Source organism: Portunus trituberculatus, chromosome 16 (assembly GCF_017591435.1).
Source record: "Portunus trituberculatus isolate SZX2019 chromosome 16, ASM1759143v1, whole genome shotgun sequence".
Taxonomy (NCBI): Eukaryota; Metazoa; Arthropoda; class Malacostraca; order Decapoda; family Portunidae; genus Portunus; species Portunus trituberculatus.
In genome coordinates, this window is record NC_059270.1 from 10,230,634 (window position 1) to 10,242,944 (window position 12,311).

Below are 12,311 nucleotides of genomic sequence, written 5' to 3' on the forward strand. Positions count from 1 at the left end.
ATGTTGCTTTTTAGTTTTTTTTTTTTTCTTTTTCCTTAGAGTGAATTAAGATATCTTGAAAACTCTTGAAATTGAAAGAAATTATTATTATCATTATTTTTTTTTTTGTGTGTGTGTGTGTGTGTGTGTGTGTGTGTGTGTGTGTGTGTGTGTGTGTGTGTGTGTGTTTCACTGATCTGCTGCAGTCTCTGACGAGACAGCCAGACGTTACCCTATGGAGCGAGCTCAGAGCTCATTATTTCTGATCTTTGGATAGTTCTGAGACCAGGCACACACCACACACCGGGACAAGAAGGTCACAACTCCTCGATTTACATCCCGTACCTACTCACTGCTAGGTGAACAGGGGCTACACGTGAAAGGAGACACCCAAATATTTTCACCCGGCCGGGGTGTGTGTGTGTGTGTGTGTGTGTGTGTGTGTGTGTGTGTGTGTGTGTGTGTGTGTGTGTGTGTGTGTGTGTGTGTGTGTGTGTGCTATGAGGTTACGTAAAAGGAAAACATTTGATCTGCACCATACTGCACAGCTTACTCTCAAACTCTGGTGTTATGAATTGACTTGAAAGTTGATTTACCTTTTTTGTTAAAACATAATAGATCTGATTCTATGATGAGTCTAATGTATGTATATGATAATATTTCATGATAAATTTCCTTCACAGCATCTCTTTATATGACTATAGAGATGCATGCATTTACATGGTTTGTCTTACATGTTATGTGCTCCATACACTCATTTAAAATTGAACAAGTTCTTTAATCTTAACTTTTGCAAAAAGCATGTTCAGGAATTTTAAATGGAAACCTATAGGCAGTAATATTATATAATGTCTCTTGCTTTCTTCATATATTCATAAAATCTACCATCATACAATGGTTCCTCATATTCTGAAAATATTAATCTGTAACATTGTGTATATTTAGCAGGTGATTTCATCTTCACATTTATATGATGCATTACAAATATTGTTTTAATAAAGAGGAACAAAAGGTACAGTGGCATCCCTGACACAGGAAAACAATTGGAACTACCACTGAACATACCCCCCAAAAAAACATAGATTACTTTTTGTGCTATATAAATTTTTTAGAATTCATTAAATACTAATATATCATCATAATTTCAGTCTGTAACAATATCCGAATCAGGTTTTGCTCTCTATCATATGTAAATATCAAAACATCAGACAATATCAAAATTGACAATTATGAGCACGAAGTTAAAGGACCATAGCAAGTAAAAGGAGTAGCATCTTTGTGGTTGATCAGTCTTGAACATTAACATGACTTATATCTACAATAGTTAATTTCTCAATCACGTTATTACATACACAATTCAACTGATGTTACTTTCCTGATTAAAACAACTTGTTATAATACCACACAATACTACTATGAAATTTCTAGTATTCAGTCAGCTGAGGACAAGTTGTGACCTCCAATGTTGATAAGACATTGATAGTCATGCTAAAAAATGTGGATTATCTTTTCTTGTGCTTCATACCATAAATGGCATACAGGTGTATTATATCTTAATACAATATCTTATGAAATAATGTTCAACCTTAATCTATAGCAAAATCAACATCAGCTCTTATTCTCAAGCAAATTGCAAAGCAAATGGTACTTATTTTGTTAATTAAATAATGTTTGAGCCACAGACTTGAGATAAGCATCAATACATACATAGAACTGATGACTTTGACAGCACCTATGACCAGTAAATAAACTCGGAAAAATACTAAATGCATTATATGACTAAGTAAAATATATATTAAGTAAAGAAATAGTATTTCAAGCAGGGACTTAAGCCAAAGACATACTACTACTATCAACAAACCATTTCTCCCAAGTGAAGTTATTTTGCAATTACTATCATGCTTCACTAAGACGGATGATCTCTGATATGATATTACAAAACTGGCTTTGAAGATTGAATAAGGTAAAAGCTGGTAACGTGAGCAAAGGACATGACGATAAAGGAGTTGTAAATATTGAAAGTGGTGGATGAAGTACAAATAACAGTGATGATAAGGCCTACTAGACTGATAATGAAAAATGTGATGGTTGTGAACACATTGGTAGATATAAGAATACAGACAGTGTGAGAATAGAAATGAATTATAATTGCAAGGAAAGCAGAGACAGCGATAATAGAGAGAATGGTAAAGATGGGAGAAATAAAGATAGTAAGAATTATTGACATATGAAAGAAGAGAGCAGTGGAGTTTGACAAAGAGATGATATTTTTCTGTGTTGTACTTACTATGAAACTTTTTTACTTTTCTATTTTTCGTAAATTTCTCTAAAATGTTTACACTGTTGTATGAATTCCTATCTCTCCCTGAATCAAATAATGAATCCCATGTTCTAGTTTTTTCATCATCCTTGGGAGATGGACAGTAGTAAAAAGGGCAAGATTTGCCTAAACAGCTTGACTGGAGATGTTGGTGTGATTCCCTTAGCCAAATAGTTTGTCGAAGCAAGCATGACAATAAGGTTTGTCGTTCTGTTCTTTGAAGGTGCCCTTGTTGAGCTGTTTGAGGCAAAAAGAGCACACAAAATGCTCTGGATGATACTTGCGGAACATAGCTGTGATGCAGCGCCCTGAAAAAGAGAGGAAGATTTTTTTTCTTAATTCTTTGCACCAAAATAATGACACTTATAATCTCTAATCTCATCCGAGTGTTTCATCTGTCTGCTGATTTCTATGTCATCAAAGATTTTGATCCCAGGTATGTTGCCTGAAAATACTTTAGTACACCAAAAGACATTTGAAATATTGAAACATTTGATTATGTCTTTTATGCTACATTTTAAAGAAGTGTTAATACAAGAGAAGCAGCAGCCTATTTATGGCCAAAGCCTTTTGAGCAGTATTTTGAATATCATAAATTTGTTACATATTTACATACAGAATTATACATGCACATGTACATACATATAATGACACACACACACACACACACACACACACACACACACACACACACACACACACACACACACACACCGGTAGCTCAGTGGTTAGAGCGCTGGCTTCACAAGCCAGATGACCGGGGTTCGATTCCCCGGCCGGGTGGAGATATTTGGGCATGTCTCCTTTCACGTGTAGCCCCTGTTCACCTAGCAGTGAGTAGGTACGGGATGTAAATTGAGGAGTTGTGACCTTGTTGTTCCGGTGTGTGGCGTGTGCCTGGTCTCAGACCTATCCCAAGATCGGAAATAATGAGCTCTGAGCTCGTTCCGTAGGGTAACGTCTGGCTGTCTCGTCAGAGACTGCAGCAGATCAAACAATGAATTACACACACTACACGCCCAGTAGCTCAGTGGTTAGAGCGCTGGCTTCACAAGCCAGAGGACCGGGGTTCGTTTCCCCGGCCAGGTGGAGATATTTGGGTGTGTCTCCTTTCACGTGTAGCCCCTGTTCACCTAGCAGTGAGTAGGTACGGGATGTAAATCGAGGAGTTGTGACCTTGTTGTCCCGGTGTGTGGTGTGTGCCTGGTCTCAGGCCTATATGAAGATCGGAAATAATGAGCTCTGAGCTCGTTCTGTAGGGTAATGTCTGGCTGTCTCATCAGAGACTGCAGCAGATCAAACAGTGAAACACACACACACACACACAGACATTATTATATATATATATATATATATATATATATATATATATATATATATATATATATATATATATATATATATATATATATATATATATATATATATATATATATATATGATTATGCCACTACAAGTCTGGTGAGCACTCTTTCATTGTATGGGATGGTTCCACTCACACTTTTATTAGATAAGGTGGAATCAAAAACTTTTCATTTCACCAGTTCCTCTCCTCTGACTATCTTCATGCTCTATTTCATGACTGCAACTGAAATTCTTCATACTAATATTGTCTTCTAGGCCATCTTTAGCTTTGATACTCAGAGTGCTTGTTGACCTGACTAAATTTATCCTGTGGTTCTCTGTAAATATGCTTCTATGCCTGCCCCTTGCTATGAATGTCAAACCTTTTACCTCAAATTACATCACTAGCACAGACACTCACATTACATCTTTCATGAACATTCATTGTTCTTATCTTCTTATCTTGTCATTCCACAAACTTGCTTTAGACAAATAAATTCTACAACATGTACCCTTGACTCTAATCCATACATCATGATTTTAATACATACATAAATATTGGCATGTGATAATTTGAAGAGACTCAATAATCATACCTGTGATGGGCTTGCTGCACCCAGCACACAGAGAGCCACGCTTGGCATGATAATGTGTCTCGCAGTAGGGCATTCCTTCGTGATCGAAGAAGGACCCTCCATTGAATGGCTGACGGCAATCCTGCAAAAATAAATGAAAAGTTGGAGATGAGAACCTCCACTGAAAAAAAAGTGATCTATCACAGAATGGGAAAAAAAGTGGAAATGTCAAGGAAATGAATGTATCTGCTCTCTAAGATATACTTTTCTGTGTGATCTGTTGCTGTAATTGCTCTTTAATTGAATGTCTTGAAAATACAAAGGTTAGGTTATTTTTAAAAGTGATCTACTAAGAATCAAACCGTTGAAGAGGCTTAGTGCTTTATGTGATAATGTGAACTGTGAGTATATGTACATAAATTGTATCAAGGGTTTTTTCTATTCATCTTCTTACCATGCAAAATTTCAATTAACTAATATTATATCAGAATATTGCAAAAGTTAAAGTTAATATAAATAAAAGAGAAACCAATATAAATCTTATCTATGGCATTATATCATTCCATATATCATTCTATGATCACATTGCATCAAACATTTTGTACACTGGGTGCCACCTACACATGGTTACATTTTAAAACAATAAGAGGGAATATTGAAAGAGAAGAAACTGAAATCATCAGGATGCATGTTATTGAGAGTTTGAATGATTCAGTAGAGTAGTAATGATGGGAGCACAAAAAATAAAGAGTTGTGATGAAAGTATCAATAAAAATATGAGCAAATAGACATGTTCATATTTAATACTTTAAGTCAGTGGTTCTCAACTTTTTTCTTGTTAAGAACCCCCTGAGTTATAAGACCATCTTCCCAAACCACCAGTAATCTGAAGTTGAACAGAAGTTAATTTAGTGACTAACACTAAATCAATAAACAATGGTAAAGCAAAAGATATTATTAAAAGAACCATCTAAGTATCCCTGGAAATCTTCTTGTGAACCTGAACTCTAAGTGATATCTTCTCTTTATAATGACCTCATTTTCCTTGTGATTATTCTTATAACACCATTAGAAATCACTAGGAGCTGGTATGATGTAGAAAATGCAAGAATATATATATATATATATATATATATATATATATATATATATATATATATATATATATATATATATATATATATATATATATATATATATATATATATATATATATATATATATATATATATATATATATATATATATATATATATATATATATATATATATATATATATATATATATAGGTAACTCTTGATTTACGTGTGTTTAATTTATGCGTTTTTGTTAATACGCGACCAAAAAAATACTACAATGAATTAAATTTGCGTGATCGGTTTGCTTATACATGATTTGGCCCAACCACATTTTCAAACTGAGCACCAGATGCAATTTCAAACTGCGCGCTAGAGAGTTCTGCAGCTGGCTGATAGGTGGGAGCTCCGCTGCTCCTTCCTCTTCCCGTGCCTCATTTGCAGCCTGACAGACCACCATGTTGCAGTTTTTCAAGAAAACACGAGTGGAAGATGTAGTATCAGAAGAGGATGTGAATGATCCCGTGGAAGCGATGGAAGCAGAGGAAGCACAGGTGGATGATGATGTCCTTGACTCGGAGGTGGACAGCGACGGCAAGTGCTTGAGAGGTGTGAAGACATTGGCGTCCTGCATTTATTTTTTACTAGTGTTTACTTTTATACAGTGGAGTTATTTTTGATAAGTGGATTTTTAATAAAGTGGAAAAGCTCAGAGGAAGATGGTGACTGACTGTGGTGTGAGTGGTGAAGGCAGTGATGCAGTGAGTGTTGTGTTTACATATTCTTTGTTTTGTTGTTTTCTGATTATTTCTTGCTTTCTTTTATTATATCTTGCTTTTCCCTTTACTTTAAATACACTTCTAACATTTAGAATGGTAAATAATAAAAACATGTTAATTTAGCCAAATAAATAGAGTATTTTGTAAGATTTTTTTTGGACCACATCCCACATCCCCCTATTATCTATTGTTTTTTATGATAATTACAAATTTGTTTTACGCGAATTTTGATATATGAGATGCCTCTTGGAACGCATCTATCGTATAAATTGAGAGTTACCTGTATATATATATATATATATATATATATATATATATATATATATATATATATATATATATATATATATATATATATATATATATATATATATATATATATATATATATATATATATATATATATATATATATATATATATATATATATATATATATATATACAGGCAACCCTGCTTAATGAAGGGGTTACGTTCCTAAAAAAAACTTTGTTAAGCGAAATTTCGTTAAGCGAATCGATTATGTCAAGTTTAACCCCTGACTTGAACTTCCATTGAGAGTAAACAAAGCGAGAGTGCATTATAGTACAGTGAAAGGTTTAATGAAAGTAAAAATTATGAAGTTAAACCATTTAGGCAGTTTAATTTAAGTCATTATAATGCACACTAATGTATGTATGTATGTAACTTTATAATGTTGATGATCTTAAATTTAAGAAGGGAGGGAGAGTGAAACGGAAATGACACTAATCGGCAATCTGTGGAATGTAAACAAAGGGCGCATCATTGTATCACATACAAAACTTATGTACCATATTTCCTCAAGGCTTTCCATTTTATCCATTGTAGAGTCACGAGTTCAGGTGGTTCATTTAGCTTGCAAGGAAGATACGGTCTCACCAGCCTTCATAATAGAGTCTGCTGACTTGAAAATAGTAGAGACAGTATATGGAGTCAAGATGGTGGCGAGCAATGCTATTAGTTTTCTCGCCTCTCTCGTGTCAGTGAATAATATCCAGCTTCACTTCGAGAGTACGAGACTTCCTGGTCTTCTTAGCAATGCTAGGCGATACGATTGTCAAATAATGATAATGGATATCCATTAGATGTAAAATATTCTCTCTATTCTATTGTAATTCTATTGTAAAGTTCATATTCTTATTCTGTACATTTAAAAAGTTCTGAAACTTTTTTTTATTTGTGAATAATTTAAATATAAAAAAATACCAATCTACATATCTTTTATAAACAATAGGTTTAAATTCTTTTGGGCAGTCTTTAAGTCAAATAGTTTAATCAAAACAGAGGAAGCAATTAGGCAAGGTATGGCCAAAAGGGGACTCCATTGCCAGCCCATCAACTTGTTGATATAGCTTGTTATTAATCAATCAATCAATCAATCAATCAATCAATTAATAAATACATCAATAAATAAAAACTATATATATATATATATATATATATATATATATATATATATATATATATATATATATATATATATATATATATATATATATATATATATATATATATATATATATATATATATATATATATATATATATATATATATATATATATATATTATTTGGTATCTTTTAAGGTAAATTAACGGATTTTGTTCCTATGTAAAATTTAACTAATATGCAATATGTCTCAGCTCTCTACCAACGCCCTTTACATGGAGTGAAGGTGGGGGGCTGTCGTATACGAAAAAAAAAAAAAAAAAAAAAAAAAAAAAAAAAGTGTCTACTTGGCGCGGGCATGGTCGTGATCCTCTCTTCCCTTCGCAATCCTCTGGCTGGCAACTCCCCAAGCACCCCACCCCTAGCGCAGCATAATCGCCACAAATATACACACACACGCACACACACACACACACACACACACAGGCAAATGGGCAAGCTTCTTAAATGTGTAGCCCCTGTTCACCTAGCAGCAAGTAGGTACGGGATGTAACTCGAGGGGTTGTTGCCTCGCTTTCCCGATGTGTGGAGTGTGGTGTGGTCTCAGTCCTACCCGAAGATCGGTCTATGATCTCTGAAGCTCGCTATGTAATGGCTAGCTGGGAAACCAGTAGGCGACCAGGGTGAATTACACACAAATAAATAAGCAAATAAATAAATAAATAAATAAATAAATAAACAAATAAATAAATAAATAAATAAATAAATAAATAAATAAATAAATAAATAAATAAATAAATATATATATATATATATATATATATATATATATATATATATATATTTTTTTTTTTTCGTACATGAAAACACTTCTCAATATACCAGATACTTTGCCTTTTCACATATAATTTCGTAGCATTGCGGTGGACCTAAGTAGCCTAAATGTTCATGTCATAATTACAGTATATATTACGATTCTTAACTCATTGTAAACAGAGAGCATCCTATCCAGAGTCTCTCCATGTCGGATGCCCCGCCCATCCGCTACACTTTCAGGTTTAATTTTAGATAACAAGCTACGTATGAAAAGCGCGAGAAAAACGTCTGGCTGGGAGTAGCGTCGCGTTGCCCAACACAGGCGCGCAGATATGGAGGAAAATGGATGCACATTTATAGTGTGGCGGGCGGGCGGGCAGTCACCCGGCACCGCCCACTCCAAGTTCCACCTGCTGCAGCCACCCTCGTTAATGGATGCTGTGGGTGGTGAATCTTGCAACTAGGTGGGGCACACAGCTGGGGAGACGACGAAACCCGCAACCCGCGTTTGGCTCAGCGTTTATTTCAATGGGTTCGAACCATTGAAAGAAAATTAGAGAAAAAAAAATCAATCATAACTACTAAGCTATAAGAAAAAATCTCGTAAATATCGTTTTAATTAATTCTTCTATACTTCACTGAACTAATATGAAAGTTAAGACATGAAATCAACAAATATCACTGAGACTGACGTAATTAAAAGTAGAGAGTTGCGAAGTTGTGAATCAATCTCTAGGAAATACTTGAATCTCGTGAAATCACTTCGTAAAAAAAAAGTTATCACTTATATCAATTGCTGGCGAGATGTGAAAACACGAGAAAATAAAGTAGTTTTCATAAAACTCCCGCCTGTCCTCTCCGCACTAATTGCTCCCTATGCACTCGATCGAGCCTCATTCCCGTAGTCTCGGATTCTCTCCTAATTTACAAACCCCTACTTGCTACATAATCACTGCTTCTTCTACTCCATATCACTCTCCTTTTCTTCTCGCCCACGCTATTTCTCTCACGTATCTTCCCGCATCCTAATTTGGCTCGCACATCACAACTTCCGGGAACTGATGCGGGAGAGGAGGCGAGAGACCTGTAGGGGTTTTAGAAGAGCGTAAAAGGGTTCAGTTGAAAAGTATAAAACACTCTGTAATTGATATAAAGTGAATCACTTTATGTATGAGGATAACCAGATTATGGTTAAGGTAGTATTATGTAACGCCACGAAAACAAACATTTCGTGGCACCTCGCAAATGTGTATGTGTAAGATCCCACTGATCTTCCCCTTGTCATTTCTCAAAAGCGCAAGCAAGAACGTGTAACCTCAATATATTTATCACCCTTCAACTCAGGACCATGCGGGACACAATTCAAGGAAAGAGGTTCTAATAAAAATACAGGGATCCGAAATAAGGGACAATGGGAAAGGGGGAGTAAGATATAGAAGGTTGGAAAGCAAAAAATAACCTCCTTGGCAATCGGCGCCGGTAGTTGGGGGTGGGGGAGGAGAGTGAAGAATGAAAGCCAGCTGGCTCAGTATCCCTTAAAAGATCCTCCTACACTCCTTTGTCACCCTCACTGGCACTCTGGCAGTGACCGTGTCAAGGTCAAACCGCCCTCTACCGACATTCCCTATCATTCTAAAGATAAACCTTTCCATAGCATGAACGTGAAATGGTTTCTTATTACAAAACAACCATTTTATGAAAAACTAATAACACAGACGAAATGAAAACAACAATAACAATTATTATATTGTCAACTTCCGATATAGACATTGCATAAAGGCAGCTGCTGTTAATGATGATAACGTGTCTAAAGGAATACCACTTTATCGCTAGTCACTATCACCACGACCACAACCAACAACAGCATCTACTACAACAACAACAACAACAACAACTACTACTACTACTACTACTACTACTACTACTACTACTACTACTACTACTACTACTACTACTACTACTACTACTACTACTACTATTGCTCTGTTGCTGTTGTTCTTTCATTACTACTACTACTACTACTACTACTACTACTACTACTACTACCTTTTCCTTCTAATATATATATATATATATATATATATATATATATATATATATATATATATATATATATATATATATATATATATATATACGGTACAGGAGAGAGAAGACCCACAAAAGGACGGTTATCTTCATTATATCCACTTCACAACGTTTCGGGAAAGTACATATCCCATTTTCAGGTACAAAAGGGGCCTGTAAAACCACACGTAAAATACGTGTGTTTTTTTTTTTTTACGGTAAGGCCTATAGCGCTTCTAGGCACACTTGAAGAGTGTATGGGAAGCGCTGTTCAGCTTCCGCCCATTAGTGGCGCAGGCAATTTTATTTATAGTGGTACCCGTATTAGGGCCCATATCACCGCCCAAGCTCATCTTGATTGTAACCACCTAGAACCTGGTTATCATGGTGATATATAGGTAACTTTAAACTACTCGACAAATGACAAAGTGTTTTAAGGCTGTACGTGGTGGGATTCGAACCTACGCGTGGACGTCTGCCCGATCCCACGCTCACCACCTTATCTACTATGCCAATAATAATAATAATAATAATAATAATAATAATAATAATAATAATAATAATAATATAATATAATATATATATATATATATATATATATATATATATATATATATATATATATATATATATATATATATATATATATATATATATATACAATCATTATTAGTCATTGTTATCATTCTCATTATTATCACTTGTACTACGTATTACTAATACTATCATCAATATTATTTTAGTACTACTAGACTACTACTACTGTTACAATTATTTTTACTCGTACTACTACTAGTATTCCTAATGTCGTCTTAATTTCTTTACTACGAGTACTACTATTATAATCATTGTCATTATTTTCATCATCATCATCATCCTTATTGATATTCCCTCATCCTAATCTGCCCAACCATTCCATCACCACCACCTGCCCTTTAGTCCACCCCAAACCTCCCTTCCCGCTTTTCCATTCGTTCTATCCACCTATGCTCCCTGTCCCTCAACGCCATCCACCCATCTCTCTCTCTCTCTCTCTTCTATACTGCAACATATTTATTTTTGTACTAACGAACATACACACACGCCGTGGTACAGTGGAACCATGCGTGCTTTAGGGTCCGCGGAGTTTCGAAGCGCACGGGTTTGAATCCTGTCTACGGTCCGAGTGTAGGTTGGGCTTCCTCACTCGGGGCAACGGTTTCCTAGCGGGTGGGCTTTGAGATAGGAGGTACCCCAAAAAGTACCTCCTTTAGCCCATAAATTCCCGTGAAAAGCACATAGTATAAACACACACACACACACACACACACACACACACACACACACACACACACACTCGGTAGCTCAGTGGTTAGAGCGCTGGCTTCACAAGCCAGAGGACCGGGGTTCGATTCCCCGGCCGGGTGGAGATATTTGGGTGTGTCTCCTTTCACGTGTAGCCCCTGTTCACCTAGCAGTGAGTAGGTACCGGATGTAAATCGAGGAGTTGTGACCTTGTTGTCCCGGTGTGTGGTGTGTGCCTGGTCTCAGGCCTATCCGAAGATCGGAAATAATGAGCTCTGAGCTCGTTCCGTAGGGTAACGTCTGGCTGTCTCGTCAGAGACTGCAGCAGATCAAACAGTGAAACACACACACGAAGATGCAGGTTCAAACAGGTGCACGCTGTAAAGAATAATTACACACACCGCGTAGTGTAGTGGTTAGAACGCTCGGCTCACAACCGAGAGGGTCCGGGGTAGAGTCCCGGAAAGCGGCGAGGCAAATGGGCAAGCCTCTTAATGTGTAGCCCCTGTTCACCTAGCAGTAGATAGGTACGGGATGTAACTCGAGGGGTTGTGGCCTCGCTTTTCCGGTATGTGAAGTGCGTTGTGGTTTCAGTCCTACCTGAGGATTGATCTATGAGCTCTGAGCTCGCTTCGTAATGGGGAAGACTGGCTGGGTGACAA

At 36.1% G+C, this 12,311-nt stretch overlaps 1 protein-coding gene across 13 annotated transcripts in view; it reads right to left on the bottom strand.

Moving 5' to 3' along the window:
- Positions 1-417: 417 nt before the first annotated feature.
- LOC123504632 (paxillin-like) overlaps positions 418-12,311 on the bottom strand; it is a 93,763-nt gene continuing 81,869 nt past the window's right edge. For all 13 annotated transcript variants that reach the window (XM_045255338.1, XM_045255336.1, XM_045255335.1 and 10 more), the window contains 2 exons: positions 4,240-4,360; positions 418-2,607 (listed from right to left, as the gene is read on the bottom strand). In XM_045255338.1, coding sequence (XP_045111273.1) covers positions 2,462-2,607; positions 4,240-4,360 — 267 coding nt within the window. In that variant the 3' untranslated portion in view covers positions 418-2,461. The remainder of the gene's footprint in view (positions 2,608-4,239; positions 4,361-12,311) is intronic.